The sequence below is a fragment of the Hypanus sabinus genome, chromosome 4 (assembly GCF_030144855.1).
Source record: "Hypanus sabinus isolate sHypSab1 chromosome 4, sHypSab1.hap1, whole genome shotgun sequence".
In the NCBI taxonomy this organism is placed as follows: domain Eukaryota; kingdom Metazoa; phylum Chordata; class Chondrichthyes; order Myliobatiformes; family Dasyatidae; genus Hypanus; species Hypanus sabinus.
This window is the reverse complement of record NC_082709.1, coordinates 125,872,428-125,894,151: the sequence shown is the minus strand read 5'-3', so window position 1 is coordinate 125,894,151 and position 21,724 is coordinate 125,872,428. Positions and strand designations below refer to the sequence as shown.

Genomic DNA, 21,724 nt, shown 5'->3' with positions numbered 1-21,724 from the left:
TGTCAAAATTTCCTTTTCTTCTAAAGACTTAAAACTTACTGGGTACAGTAGAAAGAAAAAAACTAATTTGTTACTCATTTGCAGAGATATTGGGATATTTTTAATGCATCTTCTCCTTTGATTATTGCACTTTTGTAAATGCAAAACACTCTGCATATGACTCCAGCTGCAGAATGGTTAAACATCTGGTGTGTGATCAACTGTGATTCCTAGATTTTGTGTACAAATCCATTAATTACAACTTCAACAATTGAACTTGTATTTTTTTAATTCTTGAAGTCTTATGATTATTCATGTCCAGCAACTTATAATAACTTGTGTAATTTTTTTTTAACTTTTGGTTCTCTTGGTCCTCTTCTACACTTAGGTTGTTGCTGCCAAACCATTGTCCAGTTCTTGGGTCATAGCCCCCTATTCTTAAGTGCTTTGCGTGTTCATTAAGACCCACCTTCAGCCATTCTCTCAAGGGTGCAATAAAGGCTCTTGATGATGAATACCCACATCATCTCCTCTCTGAATTTTTTCCCCCTTATATTGAGCCTATGTTCTGTAGGTTTATCTGGTTGCCCCACTGCAGGAAGGATGTAGATGTGTGGACAGGGTCTAGAAGAGGCCTACCAAGATGGTAACCTGGATTAGTGAGTATGAGTTTTCAGGAAAGGTTGGACACACTTGGGTTGTTCTCCTTAGAGCATTGGAGGCTGAAGACTTGATGGAGATGCTTTTTAAATTGTGAGAGGCATAGACAAAATCTTTTCCCAGGACTGAAATGTCAAGCACCGGAGGACAGACTGTTAAAGTAAAAGGGAGGAGGGGAGGTTAAAAATGACGTGAGAGGTAATGCAGAGAGTGGTAGGTGCCTGGAATGCATTTACTAAGAGTAGTAGTGGAAATAGGCAGTTTGCTGGAGTTTAAAAAGCTTTTAAATAGACACATAAATAGGAAGAGAATGGAGGGGTATGGGTGATACAAAGGAGGAGGACATTGAGTATTAATTGGCTTCAAGATTGGCACAATATCATGGGCCAAATACACTGTACAGTGCTGTGCGTACTATCTTATGCTCTATATATGTGTTTATGGCAAAAAAAAGTTTCCTACAGTTTATCCTATCTATTCCCAACATAAATTTATACATTTCAGTCATGTCCGTCCTTAACCACTTCTGCTTCAGAGAGAAAAAAGATAAATCTTCTGCTGCTTTTCCTAAAGATTGAACTGCTCCTTCTCAGACAAGATCCTGGCAAATCTCCTCCGAGTTCTCTCCGGCACTATCATGTCCTTCCTGTACCTTGGTGACCAGAACTGCACATAATTCTTCAACCAGGGTCTTATCAAAGTTTTATAACCTTCCTCACTCTATATTCAATGCCCTGACAAATGGGGCTGACGTTCTGGTATAGCTTCCTAACCATTGCCAGCAGCAAGGATTTATGGACTTGAACTCTGAGGTCCCTCCTTAAAATGCTACCCTTCATAGTGTATGTCTCAGTCCACGTTTGTCTGTCTGTTTCACTAAAAGATGCATATCACTCTGCAGGCTGAAACTGTCCTCCACACTATCAACAAGCCCAACAAACCTCATGTTATTTACAAACGTTGTTCTTGCCTCCCACATCTGTATCCAAGTCATTTGTACACATTACAAATGTCTAGGGTGCAGGCACTGATCCTTGTGAGACAGCACTAGTGACAGGCATCCAAAAGCAACTCTCTATCATGGTCCTCTGACTCCTATTGCTAAGACAATTCTGGATCCAGTTTGCCCTGGATCCCATGAATCATAATCCTTTGAACCAATCGCAAAATTGGGGTTTTGTAAAAGGCTTTACTAAAGTCTTTGTAAATCGTATCTACTGCCCTGCCTTTGTGAAAAGACTTTGCTACCTCTGCAAGGAACTCGGTGACATTGGCCAGATAGGATCTGCCGTCGACAAAGTCATTTTTGCAGTCAGATTAGTCTGCACATTTCCAAGTCATTATTCATCCTCTCTCTCAGTTGTTTCCAATATCTTCCTATCACTGATGTTTAACTTGCAGGCCTACAATTACCATTTTTTCCATACTTCTTTCAAAAGGAAAACTATACCCACTGTCCTCCATTCATCTGATGCCCCATTTGTGTCCATTGAAGGTGGATATATTGTTTCCTCAAGAAGATCGCTTTGCTTATATCCAAAATAATTTTAATTTCCATTCATCTGCTTATTCTGCTGACCATTTTAACATCCTCATGAAACTTCTGGCGATTTCTCATAAATGCTATTTCCTTAATTAGTAAATCCAGACAAGAGGTATGTATAAAAGTAATGAGTAGCCCTGGTAGGACATCAACCTTGTCTAATCCTTTGCTTTCTGGTTTTTAATCATATCTTCCATTTCCATAACACTTCTTCCATCCACCGGCCCCCAGGAACCCCAATGACAATAGTTACATTGTCTGTAATTCCTAATCTCTGAAAGTTTTACCATAAATCTTTTGTGTATTACTTTGGTAAGTGTTAAGTGAGTTCATTGAGCTCAGTGGATCTGAATGAGTACACCACAGTTGTCATGAACTAGGTAAGAACAGTCATAGACAAATCTGTCTCCACAAAGTCATTCCAGGTCTTCCCTAACCGGAAGTCCTGGATGACCATGAGATCCACAATCTGCTGAGGGCGAGATCAGAGGCATTCAGATCTGGTGACTAATTAAGATAGAAGAGGTCCAGATACAATCTCCAGAGAAACATCTCGTGGGTGAAGTGGCAATTCAGGATTAAACTTGCCTCAATGAAGGATGCACAACATTTGTGGCAGGACTTGAAAGCTATCACCCCTTACAAAGTTAAATCAAGTGATGTAAGTAACAACAGAGCTTTGCTTCCAGATGAGCTCAACGCCTTCTATGCTTGCTTTGACCATCAAAAGGTGGAGAACAGGAACTCCCACAGCCACCAATAACACTGTGATCTCAGTCTCTGAGGCTGACGTGCGAGCATCCTTTAGGAGGGTAAACCCATGGAAAGCATCCGGCCTAGTTTGGGTACGTGGTTGAGTACTTAGTCCTGTGCTGATCAACTGGCTGGAGTATTCTCTGATATGTTTAACCTCTTACTTCAGCTGTCCAAGGTACCCACCTGCTTCAAGCAGGTTTCAATTATGTATACTGGCACCCAAGAAGAATACGGTAACCTGCCTCAATGACTATCGTCCAGCAGCACTTATGTCCACAGTGATGAAGTGTTTTGAGAGGCTGGTGATGAAGCATATCAACTCCTGCCTGAGAAGCAACTTGGATCCACTTCATTTTGCCTACCAGGTCAACAGGTCCACAGCAGATGCCACGTCATTGGCTCTTCAGTCAACCTTGGAACATCTGGATAGCACAGATGCATACATCAGAATACTCTTTATTAACTGAAGCTCTGCATTCAGTCCTATCATCCCCTCAGAACTTATTGATAAGGTTCAATACCCTTGTGTGCAATTGGATTCTCAATTTCCTCATTTGCAGATCACGGTCAGTTTGGATTAACAACAACATCTCCTGCACAATCTCCATCAGCACAGGTGACCCATAAAGCTATGTGCTTAGTCGCCTGCTCTACTTTACACTTACGATTGTGTGGCTAAGTACAGTTCCAATGCCATATTTCAGTTTGCTGATGACACCTGACTGGAGCAAAGGTGGTACTGAATCAGCATATAGGAGGGAGATTGAAAATCTGGCTGAGTGGTGCCATTACAACTGTCAGCAAGTGTCACCAAGACCAAGGAGCTGATTATTGATTTCACAAGGAGAAAACCAGAGGTCCATGAGCCAGTCTTCATAGGTGGAGAGGGTCAGTAACTTTAAATCCTCAGTGTTATTATTTCAGAGGACCTGTCTTAGGCACAGAACTTAAATGCAATTTCAAAGAAAACACAGCAGTGCCTCTACTTCCTTAGAAGTTTGTGAAGATTTAGAATGACATTGAAAACTTTGATCAACTAGTAAAGGTGTGTGGTTGAGAGTATATTGACTGGTTGTGGCATAGCCTGATATGGAAATACCAGTGCCCTTGAATAGAAAATCCTACAAAAAAATGGTGGATATGGCCCATTCCATCATGGTTAAAGCCCTCCTCACCCCTGAGCACATCTACCAGGTGCACTGTCACAGGAAAACAGCATCCATCATTAGGGACCCCCACCACCCAGGACATGCTTTTTTCTTGCTGCTGCCATCAGGAAACAGGTACAGGAGCCTCAGGACTTAGACGACCAGGTTCAAGAACAATTATTTCCCCTCAACCATCAGGTTCTTGAATCAGTGTGGATAACTTCCCTCAACTTCACTTGTCCTTCATTGAAATGTTCGCACAACCAATGGACTCACTTTTAAGGACTCTTAATCTCATGTTCTCAATATTTGTTGCTTATTTATTTATTTATTTATTTATTTATTCTTCTTATTTATTATTTTCTTTTGTACTTTCACAGTTAGTGGTCTTTTGCACATTGGTTGTTTCTCCATCCTGTTGGATGCGGTCTTTCATTATTATGGTTCTTGGATTTGCTGAGTATCCCTGCAAGAAAGTGAATCTCAGGGTTGTATATGGTGACAGAAATGTACTTTGATAATAAATGTACTTTGAACTTTAAACTTTTTTTTTCGATTGGGCTGTACCACAGAATAATCTCTGGCCCTTCTCCTGCATTTTTGTTTTTTTACATGGTCTCCCCGTGCCAACAAGCTGTTCTCCTCCCCACCCCACCACACCACCACTTTCCAGAAGCCACTTCATCCTCTAGGTAGCTCTTCATCAACTGAGAAAACAGATTCAATTGGAAAATAGATATCTTCTCAGCAAATATAGTCTGAAATTATCTGTATATCTTCTAAAAATCATAATCCAAATTAATATAAAATATGAAGCATTCCAGTGAAGGAGGATCGAGGACAAATTAGCATTGAAAAATTCTGTAAGCAAACAACCTAATCCACTGTATCAGAGGATGAGTTTTAAAGTTTATGGTAAATCTCTTAGAGCTTAAACACTGTGAAACACATAGCTTGCATCCTTCAATATATTTGAAAGGAACGTAGACCATCACTTCATGTAAGAGATCTAATTGCTCAGATTCTATTCTTCCAGTCGCTACTTTGATGAAATTCAGTAAAGTTATTCCGGGATTTCATTTTCAATTATATTATTCATATTTTACTATTACTGGATTTGCCCAGATACAACAGGTCACTAAATCAAAAAAAAAATTGTTATGCACAGCACTCTCACACAATTCAAAATGAGCAAAAACAGTTTAATTTCTAGTACAAGACTCACCTGGTGTTTACAGACCATATTCATCAACTCTGCCGCCTGGTCTTGATTAGCTTTAGCTTCTCTAAGTGATTAATGATTTGATCCTTTATTATAAACTCAATTACCAACATCTTCTTCATAGACAGTCCCTCAGATTGAGGAAAACATGCATGAGATAACAGTTTTGAGGAGTGGAATATAGCTTTGTGTGAATTCTTTCCACATGGATTGCCCATTACCTGCCAGCTACTATGTGCTCTTAACAGAATGCTCTTAGTTCTCTCATCCAAAGTAACAAGAGCAAGTCCTTATTGCATAACTACAGCACATAAGTGGTTTCTTTCAAGGCATGAAAATATAAGTTTGGTACAATTTGCTTGCTCTTCGGGGTTCTAATCTACTGATACCTTATTTTATGTGGCATCGGTTTTCATATTAAGTACTTTAGAATATCCCAATAACTAAGTGTAGCAAAGGGATATGAAATGTTCCATCTTGTCCAAATGGTTCAAAACATTTGATGCTGGGATATGGGAACAGAAGCAGTGTCTGAAAGTAACAATGCAGAATATATAAAACAGCAACAAAAACTTTTGCATGGTAATTATGTTAGTTTGGAAATGTCAGTAGTGCAAGTGAAAATGTATTTGCTGGCGACTAGAGAGATATTGTGGAGGTACAATTTACTGAGCATTTTTGCTTTGAAAACTGCGGAGAGTACTTTGATTAATATTCAATGAGAGTCAACAGAAGGAGTTACTGTATACGTTGATGAACTACTGTATACAGGAAAACGTTTGACCATGAGCTAATCTACGTATGCTCTGCAGAGAAAAAGAAATGGTGGATCTAATCAGATGTCCCCTGAAGAGACGGTCCAGATCATTTGGCAGAATGCTCCACCGCAGGAACATTCAAAGGAGCTAAGGCATTGCTTGACCAGTGATGAGAATGGTTCTTGACCTAATAATTGCACAGCTGGAGTGTCAGCAGCATTGCATGCTGATCTTGAGCAGCTGCTTTGGGGATGAAATGATCATCCATCTACTTGTGGAATGCATATTTGCTAAGCCAGCCTGGGAAAAGGTTCACTGGTCTTTGTTGAGTTTCATCCTGAATTACGACAGAACTCTGAGCCTCGTAGGTTGTTTCCGGGAATGTACATTGAGAAATATAACATACAAGTTAGAACAGTGGCACAGCTAGCCAAGCCGGTGCCTCTCTATTCCAGAGATCCTGTCGTATCTTACCACCAATGTGGACTGTGTGCAGCTTTTATGTTCTCCAAGTAGGTCTTCCCTGGGTGCTCTGGATTCTTCCAAATCCTAAAGGTATGTGAATTGGTAATTGACATGTAATGTGTAGGTAAGTGGTAGGATCTTTGAGGTAGGAGAGGAGTGGAGGGCAAGATTGGTGCTGATAAGAATGCAAGGAGAATAGGTAACTGGTAAAACTAGTGGGCAAACAAGATGTGTGAGCAAGTATGAACTTGAGAGCCCAAAGTGATCTTCATCTATACTGTGAGGGAATTTGAAAAATATGATTATTCTACAAAGATAAATGAATAATTTCTCCAATATTTATGTTAATTTTCCTACTTTATCAATTCAGGATCCAGGGAATTTAGGACCTACTATAGCCTCTGGGAAGTAAGCTTACAACATTGTCAATTACATTCATCATTATTCACTATTATCAAACATATCTAATCCATGAACTTTAAATCAACATTACATCAACAGATGTTTGAAACTCTTTTGTTTTAGGATAAGGAATATTCAGTTTCAGAATATCTCTAATCTATAGGATGGTGACGGAATTGGTGACGACCTATACTTATGCCTATCTTTTTCGAAGGAAGCTACACAGAATCAAAGATACTTGTTTCCACTCTATTTTTTTTGTGAATCCTGAAATGGACAGTGAGGCCAATGTAGGAACTGCAAACTTCTTACAATTCCTCAAATGTGGGTGGATAGCTGGGTAATTCTTAAGTAGGTGCATCCCCTGTTTCTCAGTCTTATGGTTCTTGTATCACACTGAAGGTTTGTTCTCCACTTTGCATATTTGTGTGTCAGGAATTCCCAGGAATAAGTGGGATGTTGCCATTACAAGAAAAATAAAAGCACTTGCTATCCATGAACAAAAGTTCTCGATGAACTTGGAAAATGTTGAGGTGTAAACACAAAATGTGAAGAGCTAAGGAATGGGTAATATGCTACATTGCTTTCTGTGCAAAGGTGAAGCCCTTTATGTCTGAGAACAGGATTGCAACAGAGCCTCAGACAGTCTATACATAGGCCACCATTGTGTTCAAACATGGGAAACCCTCCTGTAGTTATATCACTGAACTAATCCATCATCTATTTAAACAGGTGCCAAAAGGGTAAATTTTAGACTTTGGAATGCTGGAGAGGCATTTCACAGTACCTAGTTGGATCAGCCAGTAGCTGTTAGCAGTGTGTAATAGCAATATTCCTGAGTTTGAGTGCCCACAGGCTGCAGGAAGTTTGAAAATGTTTAGCAGTCTAAGTTGAATATTTTAGAAATATGAAAAATAATTGATCATAGTTATTAAACAGAAGATAGAGTGGAATTTGCTGTTTGTGTAATTAATACAGTTTTTATAAAGTATTGGGCTTTTTATTTCCCAGGTCTTATTCGATTACAAGAACTAATGAAAGCTCCCTCCAGATACAACATTAAAGTTAAAATTCGTCAGCTGCCGGCAGGTAACAGAGATGCTAAGCCTCTTCTGAAACAGATGAAAAGGGGGAAGGAATTCTACGTGATATTTGACTGCACATATTCAACTGTAGCCCACATATTGAAACAGGTGATAGAAGCCTTCTATAATCTGCTTCTTATAACATAACTGGAAAATTTCTTGATTACTGTACTTTGACTGTATGCACAGGATGAATGTGAACATGCATATTTCATAACATTTTTATGGTAGCTGCTTTCGAACACTGAAAGTCAGTCTTCCATGTGTGTATCAATGAGTTAACTAGAGGTTTTAGAAATGTTGAATCTCCAATGAACTGTATGCTGTTAAAAAAATATCATTACACACAAGCACCTAATCATAAAGTGTTCAATGAACTATTATATGTGCCCCATTTTTCTAAGCTTTTTATAAAAGTGCGTCATTCTCTTTTACGTTTTCCTTGACCCTTTCTGTAACAGTATCATAACAAACATATTATTCACTTTGATTCAGTGACTGTTTGCAGAAATCAATATTTCCGTCGTATATATAAGTTTGATTCATTCTCAAAGATGAGAGGTGGAGAGTGAGGTCTGAAAGACTGAATTTTACAGATTGAAATGGGAAACACATGGCAGGTGAATGTAGGGGGAGCCAGAATGGATAGCTGTCACATAGATCACAGCAGTGCTGTTAATGTGGAAATGACAGAATTATACTGTAACAGTGCTGCCAGACTTGGAGAAAAGTGCCAAGGTAAGAAATAAGAATGTATAAATAAATAAACTTGCCATTTGTCAAAATAGCTATTTGTACGTAGGACATAGTTACAGAGTCATTCAACATGGAAGCAGGTCTTTTATCTGCAGAGTTGGAACTCAATATCAACCACCCACTAACATAAGGTGACTTTCAATTTCCAACTTGCCTACCAATTTGTGCGTCTTTGTAATGTATGAGGAAATTGAAACAAATTTACCTCTGGGAAAATAATGAAAATGTGTAAAATTAGGACTAGCAGGAACAAAAATCAGAGGCATTTGGAGAAATAAAAGCAGAAAACAAGGAAAGCCCTCAGCAGGTCAGGCAGTGTTTGTCGGAAGGAAATCATATTTGACATCTCAAGTTGCTGACCATTCATCAAAACTGGAAACAGTCCATTTCATCTGCAACTGTTCCCAATCCTGATGAAAGCCCACTGAGCTGAAACAATAGCTATTTTTATCTCCACACATGCTTCATAAATTACTTCTGCTTTTCCCATTTATTTTTTCCTCACATTTCCAGCAACTGCAATATTTTGCTTTTCTGATGAAGCAGTTTAGAGCTGTAAAATGTGGAAGATTAACTATAATCATTCATTTGCATAAATAGTCATAGCATGTTTGATGAGCCTCAAATATACTCATTTTCAGTATTTTAGTGGAGACCATGAAATGGTGATAAAATCCTGCTGCTTTCTGAAATACATAGAGCTTCATTTTTATACACTTGGTAATTCCTTCATTCGAAGGCAGTACAGATAGGAAGAAGGTGAAACTCAAACACTTAGAAGATGCCACCACGTGTGATTGGCATAAAAGTGTATGGATCACGTGCAGCTCACGTATCTTCTCCGCACAGATTCCTTACAGCAGCGACAGACCAGTGATGACATGTTGTGATACTCTCTGTACGATATGTATGTAACTACATCAGTTGTTTTATTGTGCCCGTTTCTTCCTGTTGTAGAAACACCATAATCTTAGTAGAAGCAAATTTGGATCAGTCTGCGAAAAAAACCCTCTATGGCAACACGTGTCCATTACCCCTTGATTTGTACTCTGGAAGGGTTCAGTGATGTTGCAAGGGGAAGCTCAGAGTGAGGTCCTTTCTCATGGATATGGAAGGAGAATGAGAGCTTCTGAGCAGAGACTTGGCTTTGCCTCAGGGTCCTTTGGATAATTTCGTGCAGCTAGATGTGAACAAGCAGCACTTCATGAACAACAGCTGTTTCACCCAAGCGGTACACTAGACGTGCCATTTTGTGGTTCCTAATTATCAGTGATTTTACATTGCTGAGCAAGCTTGCCTGCCGGAGCAGGGGACCCTTTGGCGTGTAAGCAAATGAGCTCGGTAGAATACATTCTCGGGACTTTCCACAGGCATTACAGAAATCTTGAGGCATGCACCACCTCAGCACCCTGATGTTAACATTTTAAATCATCTAATTTGAGCAAACATGTTTCAAGAGTGAAAGTGCTGACTGTCTTCAGCATGAGTGGGTACAGACTCCAGGAGTCCACATTCGTGGTGTGTGACAGTCATCCTGCAGAAGAATAATCAGTCCCTTTGAACTTTAAAGTATCAATGATCTGCACTTGGCAATCATTTTATAGAGAGGTGGCAACCGGGAACATACTGGACCAAGCAGTATGAAGGGCATGATCATCTCCTCTTGCTAGTTTTGAGGACTTAGAAGAATTTATGTGCTTTATCAACAAATGTTCACTCACATGCTCCGACTAGAATAAACATGTTTGGCTTGTCATACTTATCCCAGCTGTGACAGTCAGAGAAAGATTGACAGTGGATGTTGATCCAGGGGTAAAAAAAAATGTTTTCCTGGATGATTCACTGTTGAAGAGCATCCAGTATGGTAGTTGACCCTGTGTTTCTTAACGTTCTTCAAATTCCTGGCCTGCTGTTTGCTTCTACGGTTGACTCTGTGAGGTAAACCAGTTGCGTGGCAAGGTTGTGTCAGGATCTTAGAATTAATGGGATCTGGGAGACTCTCCAGGGCAATTACAAGATATCTGCAGAGTTATCCATCAAAGACATGCAAAGACTCTCGGCTGCTTTCCTTGCATTCCTGACAGGTGTCACGTCATGGACATTTTGCTAAGCAGCCAGCCTCTGGTGTTCATTGGTCTGCCTGAGGAAAAAAATAACAAATTAGGATCTGAATAGGACAAAGGCATAACTATAGACACAGACAATGACGTGCTGGCTGCATTTGTAACAGTAACTGCATATTTAGTAAAAGAAATTCTCCCCATCATGTTAACTGCAGGTTATTAATTTAAAAAATCTAATGTTATGTGGTTAATATAACTAAGTATTACAAAGTTCTAAGTAAATTTATTAGCAAGGTACATGTATGTCACCATATACTAAAAGAAATAATAATAATAATAAATAAATAAGCAATAAATATCAAGAACATGAGATTAATTTCTTCAGCAGTTTGATCAGGGCACGACTACGCAAGCGCATGGACATCAGCCAGTGAAAACAGTGGGAATTGTTTAAAAGGAGACGCTTTATAGAGCGGACGTCAGAGGAGTAGGCGATGGCTTAAAGGGAGACAGAGCAGGAAGGCTTTGGCTCAACTGAGCTTCAGTGATAACAGGTCGAGGCGAGGTAGGTTAACTGTGTAGAATACAAACAGGAGGAATATGTATGAGGCCAGTGTTTTGTGCTTGGTGTCAGATGTGGAACGTCTGGGGGACTCCCAGCCTCCTGGACGGTCACATCTTTGCCAGGTGCGTCAAGCTGCAGCTTCTTAAGGATCATGTTAGGGAACTGGAGATGCGGCTCGATGACCTTCGTCTGGTCAGGGAGAGTGAGGAGGTGATAGAGAGGAGCTATAGGCAAGTAGTCACACCGAGGCCTGGGGAGACAAATAATAACATTCAGGAGAGGGAAGGGCAGGAGTCAGATGCTAGAGAGCACCCCTGTGGCTGCAATAAGTACTCCTGTTTGAGTACTGTTGGGGAGGGGCGGGGACAGCCTACCAGGGGGAAGCAACAGTGACAGCGTCTCTGGCACTGAGTCTGGCCCTGTGGCTCAGAAGGGTAGGGAAGGAAGAGGATGGCAGTAGTGTTAGGGGACTCTATAGTTAGGTGGTCAGACAGTCGATTCTGTGGATGCAGGATAGAAGTATGGATGGTAGTTTGCCTCCCAGGTGCCAGGGTCTGGGATATTTCTGATCGCATCCACGATATCCTGAAGTGGGTAGGAGAACAGCCAGAGGTCGTGGTACATATTGGTACCAACAACATAGGCAGGAAAAGGGAGGAGGTCCTGAAAGCAGACTGCAGGGAGTTAGGAAGGAAGTTAGGAAAAAGGACCGCAAAGGTAGTCATCTCGGGATTACTGCCTGTGCCTGTGACAGTGAGTATAGGAATAGAATGAGGTGGAGGATAAACGTGTGGCTGAGGGATTGGAGCAGGGAGCAGGGATTCAGATTTCTGGATCATTGGGACCTCTTTTGGGGCAGGTGTGACCTGTACAAAAAGGACAGGTTGCACTTGAATCCCAGGGGGACCAATATCCTGGTGGGGAGGTTTGCTAAGGCTACTGGGGAGAGTTTAAACAAGGATTGCTGGGGGATGGGAACCAAACTGAAGAGGTTGGCTCACAAATAGAGAAAGCCTGGAGACAATGCAAGAGGGAGGATAGACAGGTGATAGAGAAGGGACGTGCTCAGATTGATTGTTTGAGATGTATCTATTTTAATGCAAGGAGTGTTGTGAACAAAGCAGATGAGTTTAGAGCATGGATCAGTACTTGGAGCTATGATGTTGTGGCCATTACAAAGACTTGGATGGCTCAGGGGCAGGAATGGTTCCTTAGAGTGCCAGGCTTTAGATGTTTCAGAAAGGACAGGGAGGAAGGCAAAAGAGGTGGGGGCGTGGCACTGTTGATCAGAGATGGTGTCGTGGCTGCAGAAAAGGAGGAAGACATGGAGGGATTGTCTACGGAGTCTCTGTGGGTGGAAGTTAGGAACAGGAAGGGGTCAATAACTCTACTGGGTGTTTTTTATAGACCACCCAATGGTAACAGGGACATCAAGGAGCAGATAGGGAGACAGATTCTAGAAAGGTATAATAATAACAGGGTTGTCATGGTGGGAGATTTTAATTTCCCAAATATCAATTGACATGTCCTGAGAGTGAGGGGTTTGGATGGGGTGGAGTTTGTTAGGAGTGTTCAGGAAGGTTTCTTGACACAATATGTAGATAAGTCTACAAGAGGAGAGGCTGTACTTGATCTGGTATTGGGAAATGAAGCTGGTCAGATGTCAGATCTCTCAGTGGGAGAGCATTTTGGAGATAGTGATCACAATTCTATGTCCTTTACCATAGCTCTGGAGAGGAATAGGAATGGACAAGTTAGGAAAGTACTTAATTGGAGTAAGGTGAAATATGAGGCTATCAGGCAGGAGCTTGGAAGCATAAGAAAAGAAGAGCTTATGAAAGGTTCAAAAAGTAGGTAATGATAGGAATCTAGAGGATTATAAGGCTACCAGGAAGGAGCTTAAGAATGAAATTAGGAGAGCCATAAGGGGCCATGAGAAGGCCTTGGCAGACAGGATTAAGGAAAACCCCAAGGCATTCTACAAGAATGTGAAGAGCAAGAGGATAAGATGTGAGAGAATAGGACCAATCAATTATGACAGTGCAAAAGTGTGTATGCAACCGGAGGATATAGCAGAGGTACTTAATGAATACTTTGCTTCAGTATTCACTACAGAAAAGGAGCATGGAGATTGTAGGGATGACTTTCAGCGGATTGAAAAGCTTGAGCATGTAGATATTAAGGAAGAGGATGTGCTGGAGCTTTTGGAAAGCATCAAGTTAGATAAGTCACTGGGACCAGACGGATGTACCCCAGGCTACTGTGGGAAGTGAGGGATGAGATTGCTGAGCCTCTGGATCTTTGCATCACCAATGAGGATGGGAGAGGTTCCAGAGGATTGGTGGGTTGCGGATGTTGTTCCCTTTTCCAAGAAAGGGAGTAGAGATAGCCCAGGAAATTATAGGCCAGTGAGTCTTAGTTCAGTGGTTGGTAAGGTGATGGAGAAGATCCTGAGAGGCGGGATTTATGAACATTTGGGGAGGCATAATATGATTAGGAATAGTCAGCATGGCTTTGTCAAGGGCAGGTTGTGACTATTCACATTGCTGAAGGTAGAACAGTAGATGTAGGATTTCAGCAAGGCATTTGTTAAGATACCCCATGCAAGGCTTATTGAGAAGGTAAGGAGGCATGGGATCCAAGGGGACATTGCTTTGTAGATCCAGAACTGGCTTGCCCACAGAAGACAAAGAGTGGTTGTAGACAATTCGTATTCTGCATGGAGTTCGGTGACCAGTGGAGTGCCTCAGGGATCTGTTCTGGGTCCCTTACTCTTCGTGATTTTTATGAATGACCTGGATGAAGAAGTGGAGGGATAAATTAGTAAATTTGCTGATGACACAAAGGTTGGGGGTGTTGTGGATAGTGTGGAGGGCTGTCAGAGTTTATAGCGGTACATTGATAGGATGCAAAACTGGGCAGAAAAGTGGCAGATGGAGTTCAGTGTGGTTCCTTTTGGTCAGTCAAATATGATGACAGAATATAGTATAAATGGTAAGACTCTTGGCAGTGTGGAGGATCAGAGGGATCTTGGGCTCTGAGTCCATAGGACATTCAAAGCTGCTGTGCAGGTTGACTCTGTGGTTAAGAAAGCATACAGTACATTAGCCTTCATCAATCGTGTGATTGAGTTTAGAAGCCGAGAGGTAATGTTGCAGCTATATAGGACCCTGGTCAGACCCCACTTGGAGTACTGGTCACCTCACTACAGGAAGGATGGGGAAGCCATAGAAAGGGTGCAGAGGAGATTTACAAGGATGTTGCCTGGATTGGGGAGCATGCCTTATGAGAATAGGTTGAGTGAACTCGGCCTTTCTTTCTTGGAGTGACGGAGGATGAGATGTGTCCTGACAGAGGTGTAAAAGATGATGAGAGGCAATGATTGTGTGGATAGTCAGAGGTTTTTTCCCCAGGGCTGAAATGGCTAGCACGAGAGGGCATAGTTTTAAGGTGCTTGGAAGTAGGTACAGAGGAGATGTCAGGGGTAAGTTTTTTTTAACAGAGTACTGAGTGTGTGGAATGGGCTGCCAGTAACGGTGGTGGAGGCGGATATGACAGGGCCTTTTAAGAGACTCCTGGAGAAGTAAATGGAGCTCAGAAAAATAGAGGGCTATATATCACCCTAGGTAATTTCTCAGGTAAGGACATGTTTGGCACAGCTTTGTGGGTCAAAGGGCCTGTATTGTGCTGTAGGTTTTCTCTGTTTCTATGAAGAATCCTTGAAGGTGAGTCTATTGATTGTGGGATCATTTTAATGATGAGGCAAGTGAAGTTGACTGAAGTTATCCCCTTTGGTTCAAGAGCCTGATTTTCAGGGGTAATAACTGTTCCTGAACCTGGTGGTGTGAGTTCTGAGGCTCCTGTACCTTCTCCCTGATGGCAGCAGTGAGAAGAGAGCGTGACCTGGATGGCGGGGTCTCTGATGATGAGCAGCTTTCCTGTGACAATGCTTTGTGTAGATGTGCTCAAAGGTGAGGAAGGCTTTACCCATGATAGACTGGGCTGTATGCACTGCTTTTTGTAAGATTTTCCGTTCAAAGACATTGGTGTTTCCATACCAGGCCGTGATGTAGCCAGTGAATATACTCTGCACTACACCTCTATAGTGGTTTGTCCAAGTTTTAGACGTCATGCCAAATCTTTGCAAACTCCTCAGGAAGTAGAGGCACTACCATGCTTTCTTCGCATTTGCACTTATGTGATGGACCCAAGACAGATGCTCTGAAATAATAACACTGGGGAATTGTTGCTGATCCTCTCCATCTCTGATCCTCCGGTGAAAGCTGGCTCATGGACCTTTGTTTTCCTTCTCCTGAAGTCAATAATCAGCTCCTTGTTCTTGTTGACATTGTGTAAGAGGTTGTTGTTAAGGCACCACTCAGCCATATTTTCATTCTCCCTTCTATATGCTGATTCATCACGACCTTTGATTTGACCTTCAGCAGTGGTTTTATCAGCAAACTTGAGTAAGGCATTGGAACTGTGCTTAGCCCCACAGTCAGAATTATAAGATGAGTAGAGCAGGGGGCTAAGCACACAGTCTTGTGGTGAACTTCTGATGGAGATCGTGGAGGAGCTGTTGTTGCCAGTCTGAACTGACTGGGATCTGCAAATAAGGAAATTGATGACTGAATTGCACAAGCAGACATTGAGGCCAAGGTTGTGGAGCTTTTTGATTAGTTTTGAGAGGATAATGGTACTGAGCTGTAGTCAATAAAGAGCACCCTGATGTCTTTGCTGTCCAGAAGTTCCAGGGTTCAATGAAGAGCCAGTGAGATGGTATCTGCTGTGAATCTGTTCAAAGACCTATTATTTAATGGAGAACTCAATTGGGCTGAGTAACTTATATTCCCTGAGAAATCAGAGTCCAAGCTACTAACTTTGCAGCCTCTGCTGAGAAAAAAGTTACAGGTTCTAACGGACAGAGCATGCGGGTATAACCAGAAGATTGACTAATGTTAGTTGCATCTGATGCAATTTGGAGTGAGGCATATAAAAGGTCAGTGATGCTACATCTTAAGTTATCACGTCATACACAGCTGTGTGCTGAACTGGAGGTATATATACACAGTATTAGCCTCTCGTTTTAGCTTCAGGCCTGAGGTTTCTCTTGAGGTGCTCTTTAATGCACATGCATATCCCTTTGCTTTCTGCTTCTGTAGTCACAGCAACATAATGCTAACCTGAAATTTGACTGAATTCCACTGAATAATCAGTGAGGTTACTCTCTAGCAAGTTTAAAGTCACTGCCCAATAACAACAGTTCACCTGCAGCCTCTCCCATTAGGCAGAAGATACAAAGGACTGAAAGCCTGCACCATCAAGCTCAAAGATTGCTTCTACCCCACTATTATGAGACTACTAAATGGTTGGCTATTATGATAAAATGAACTTTTGACCTCACAATCCATCCCATTATGAATTTGCACCCTATCTGCCTGCACTGCACTTTCTCTGCAGCTGTTGTACTGTATTCTATTTACATTTAAACTTGAACTACCCCAATGCACTGTGTGATGATTCGAGACAAACTTTATACTGTATCTCAGTAATAGAACCATAGAACATTACAGCACAGAAACAGGTCTTTTGGCCCTTCTTGGCTGTGCCAAACCATTTTTCTGCCTAGTCCCACTGACCTGCACCTGGACCATATCCCTCCATACATCTCTCATCCATGTACCTGTCCAAGTTTTTCTTAAATGTTAAAAGTGAGCCCGCATTTACCACTTCATCTGGCAGCTCATTCCACATTCCCACCACTTTGTGTGAAGAAGCCCCCCCTAATGTTCCCTTCAAAACTTTTCCCCCTTCAACCTTTACCCATGTCCTCCGGTTTTTTTTCTCCTGTAACCTCAGTGGAAAAAGCCTGCTTGCATTCACTCTATCTATACCCATCATAATTTTATATACCTCTATCAAATCTGCCCTCATTCTTCTACGCTCCGGGGAATAAAGTCCTAACCTGTTCAACCTTTCTCTGTAATTCAGTTTTTCAAGTCCCGGCAACATCCTTGTAAACCTTCTCTGCACTCTTTCAACCTTATTAATATCCTTCCTGTAATTCGGCGACCAAAACTGCACACAATAATGTGACAATTATAAACCAATTCCAGTGACACTGGACATACTGGAGGCTGTGGTAGAACAAAGGACCCTATGGAAAATCCTGGTGATTCTGGACAATGTTTCTCACCCACTGCATGCCACCTTGGCTGAACAGAGGAGCACTTCTAGTAACAGACTAAGACAACTGCGCTGTTCCAAAGAGTGCTATATGAGGTCATTCGTAGCCTCGGCCATTAGGTTCTATAATGAGTCAACCTATAGGGAAGTGATGACCCCCTTCTGTTAGACTGTTTGAAGTAACTTATGTTTTGTTCTTTCTTACTTCTAATATTTGTATATCAATGTGCTTGTAATGCTACTGTGACACTGTAATTTCCTTTGGGATAAATAAAGTATCTATTTCCAGTGACTTAACCAGGAATGCCTTATGATTACTGAAAATGGGGCTCTCTCCAGTTTGTTCCCTTGATTTATGTCTGTCTCATATGCATGTGGCTCTGAAATAGCCTTTGAGAATGGAGCTCAGTATGCATAGACACCTGTCTATTACTGCTGGATGCAGCTACCACCCGAGAGGAGGACTGGCAAAGATAATGATAGCCATGGTATGGTCAAGCAAGGCCAAGTACCTATTTTAAAGTTTTGGTTTCCCTCTAAAAGATGTAGTACAGGAAGATCACCTTTTCAATGTTAAAGAAATAGCCCTGACTTTTTCTGAAATGAGCACAGTTGAGCTTCTGGTATCGCAGGTTGAATATTACTCAAAATTCTAGGAAAATTATTCCCTTATTCTTATATTTACAAATAAATACACAGAATAATACCTGAAACAGTCAATATTTATTCTTTGAAATGAGTAGCCTCATAATGAACAATGCCACAGTGGAGCAATTGTTGTGAAATGTATTTAAAATGATGAATGGGTTGTAATATTTAAAACTGCATATTAGGCTCTGTCTATGGGACAATTAATTATAAATATGTCAATATTTGGATGTAGTGCCAATTATACTTGTAAATGTATTGTAATTGGATTGTTCAGTGTTAAATGCCAGAACAGTTAATTTTGTACACATGGATAATCAATAGTTTACTGGAGTTCAGATCATATGTTAGAGCCCTGGAAAAGGGTGCTGGCCCAAAGCTTCAACCGTTTATTGATTTCCCATAGATGCTGTTTGACCTGATGAGTTCCTCCAGCACTTTGTGTGCATTGCTTTGTATCTCCAGCATCTGCAGAAATTTTCGTGTTCATAAGTTAATTTAGTTGTCTTGTGGTTGTGGTGCCAAATGTGAATCAGTCTGTATAGGCTCACTGCAGTTACCAACAAATGAAGGGGTTAGCACACAAAGTCAATTATTCACAGATTTACATCCCAAACACTTAATAACAGATTTACTTTCACCCTGAAGTATTGGCTGCTATCTCTTCCTAACCCACTTTCTCTGAGCCAACGACTCACCCAACCCATATCTTTGCTCTAAACTCACGTTGTTTCCCTTCCATATCTAGCTACAAATGTATGAGTTCCCGAGTAGATCTACCATGGTCTCCTCCATCGCAGAACTCCTGGTATCACCAGACCCAAGCATCGTTCATTGGATACTTGCAACCTTCTCGCTGTTTCTTATTTTCCCAGTGTTACCATCGTTCTCCTGCAGATGAATACAAAATTCCAGCAGTTTTGATTGACTACTCTCAACTAAGTCAGAAACAAAGATCCCATCTTCCAATTCCAGTTTATGTAAAAGTAAAGTCAACAAATTTCTTATGGAAGAAGTGTGGATGAGTCCTCTTGTCGTTTTGGCCAAAATTTATTTTTGGTTGATCACTGTCAAAACAAAACTGGTCAATTATTACTGAATATGGTATCTTGTAGTGTGCAAATTGCTAATTTTTTGATATGAAAAGAGTGATTAAGCTACAAAAGAAACTCATTAGTTTTACAACATTTCAGAATATCCAGAAAGTACAGTAGTTGCCAAGTGAATACAAGGTCTATATTTACTGTTAATGCTGGTTTGTTCTCTTTGCAGATACTTTCGATGGGAATGATGACTGAGTATTATCATTACTTTTTCACCACGCTGGTAAGGTGCCATTTTAAAAACACTTTAGAGGTTGTGACTGATTCAGATTTGTCTATTAACTTTATGGAACCATTGAGAGAAAGACACAATTTAAAAAGTCAAAAGTTAGAATTAAGGCAGAAAATGGCAGGAATACTCAGCAGGGCAAGCAGTAAGAGAAATAAAAGGTCATGTCTTGGGTTGATGAGTAGGTTAGAAATAAAACTGCAGAAAAGGGGAATAGTCAGAGAAAATGTACATGGAGGCTAAGATAAGTTGAGTAACATAAATGGTAATGATCAGCGATATTGTTGAAGGCTTACAAATCAGCTCATCTATCTGCTGAAAGTGTAAATAGAAGGAGATAGAGAGATCAAAGGAGAGAGAAAGAAAAGTGTGAGATATAAATACTGAAGCTGCTACACGTCAGCAAAAAAATGTGATGGAAATACTCAGCAGGTTGGGCAGTATCTGTGGAGAGAGAAAAATAGAAAAAACATTACAAGTTGAGGACATTTTATCAGAACTGACACGATCAAGGAAATTTGGTGTTCTGAATTTATTGAATTTAGTGATGTTTTAATTGCTGTGTAGTTGCCTTCTAAGTTGATGAGTTCTGTTCCTCAAGCTGAATTGGAGTTAGCTTGAACAGAGTAGGAACAGTGGGAGTGAGATAAAGAATTAGAGTGACATGTGACTTGAAGCTTAGGCCATCCTTCGGGATTATATTTTGAAAAGCAGTCCTCCAATCTGTGTATGGTTTCCCCAGTGTCACAGGAAACCACATCATGAACTTTGGGGAAAAAAGTCTAACACCTGCATTTTTATCACTGGTAAATGAGAAGGAAAGAGATAAAAGGGAAAATATTGTGTATTTAATATTTCAGTAATATTTGAGCAATATTGTAAATATATTGTTTGATTAAGCATTCTCTGTTTAGATAATTCATTGCGGGTTATAAGTAAGAAGATGTGAATGGCATCTGGCATCATGCCACCACGTCCTTTGAGAGTGCCTCAGTAAAGTTGGATGAAGTAGACGCCCTTTCCCATGCTCCCGTGTTTCTCTTTCAATTGATTTCTGGAGTGACAAAACATAACACTCCCGTCATTGCAGAAGAAGATTATGTGTTGATGAAAATAGAAAAGCGAACCAGGGAGTTGTGGAAGGAACTGCCTGTTTTTTTGAACACCAGAAAAAGAGTGGAGAGAATTCTATTGATTCACTAGATTTAAATATCCATTGTCCACATTGGAAATTATCTCTAACCATGCAGATAACTGAACATGTCACCTCCTCTGAGATAATTACTTTTCCCCTTACAGAAAAAGCAAATACTGAATCATTGATGTTAAATCTAATTTAGGTTAGAGTTCTGACTATAATGCTGCTAATGCTGCTTCTATCCTTTTTCTTGTTCACCTTGGGCAATATATATGTACATTGTTGTGGCATTTTTCTTCTTGGATTGCAATATTTCATGGTTTAAGTGGGCATCAGCAGCATTTGATGACTTTTAGAAGCTGGGAGATGTTGCCACATTTTCTGACAGACTGACAATTCCTGAATAGCAAGTGAGAAAGAGACTGGCCCCAGAATATGTTTGTGTTGTATTTTGTCAGCAGTGGTAAGTGACCTTTTTCCCTTACTTCCTTGGAGCTATTATGCAGCCACTCAACCACAACACAATTCATGAATTCTTATGATGATGTTCCTGAGTCCACGTTCAATGTTTTTATCCTGACCCTTTATGTTTTATAATGCTGATTCTAGAATTAAATTCAGACTTCCCACACAATATTCTGGAGGAACTCAGCAGGTCGAGGTATTGTGTGTGTGTGTGTGTGTGTGTGTGTGTTGCTCTGGATTTCTAGCATTTGCAGAATCTCTTTAGTTTATTGCATGGCATCCATTGTTAGAGATGCTCCACTTGTAGTCCTGAGCCATTCTGGCCACACTTATTATCAGGTTGTAGCAGGCATCCCAATATTCATACAGCTGTTCCATACTGCCCAGTTGGTTTCTCTGAGCATCTCTTAGTGTTTTCACAAACGTCAATAAATGATGGTGTTCTATCTCCTTTTGCTCTGTGATTGTAAGTCAATGTTCAGTACACTCATCTTTAGCCCAGAAGCAACATTCGTAGTAATCAATCTGGGCAGATAAAATTTGCACCATGTTT

At 40.8% G+C, this 21,724-nt stretch overlaps 1 protein-coding gene across 5 annotated transcripts in view; it reads left to right on the top strand.

Annotated features, from left to right (window-relative positions):
* Nucleotides 1–21,724, top strand: part of grik1a (glutamate receptor, ionotropic, kainate 1a) — a 354,991-nt gene that overhangs the window by 209,902 nt on the left and 123,365 nt on the right. For all 5 annotated transcript variants that reach the window (XM_059968113.1, XM_059968117.1, XM_059968114.1 and 2 more), the window contains 2 exons: nucleotides 7,945–8,126; nucleotides 19,509–19,562. In XM_059968113.1, coding sequence (XP_059824096.1) covers nucleotides 7,945–8,126; nucleotides 19,509–19,562 — 236 coding nt within the window. The remainder of the gene's footprint in view (nucleotides 1–7,944; nucleotides 8,127–19,508; nucleotides 19,563–21,724) is intronic.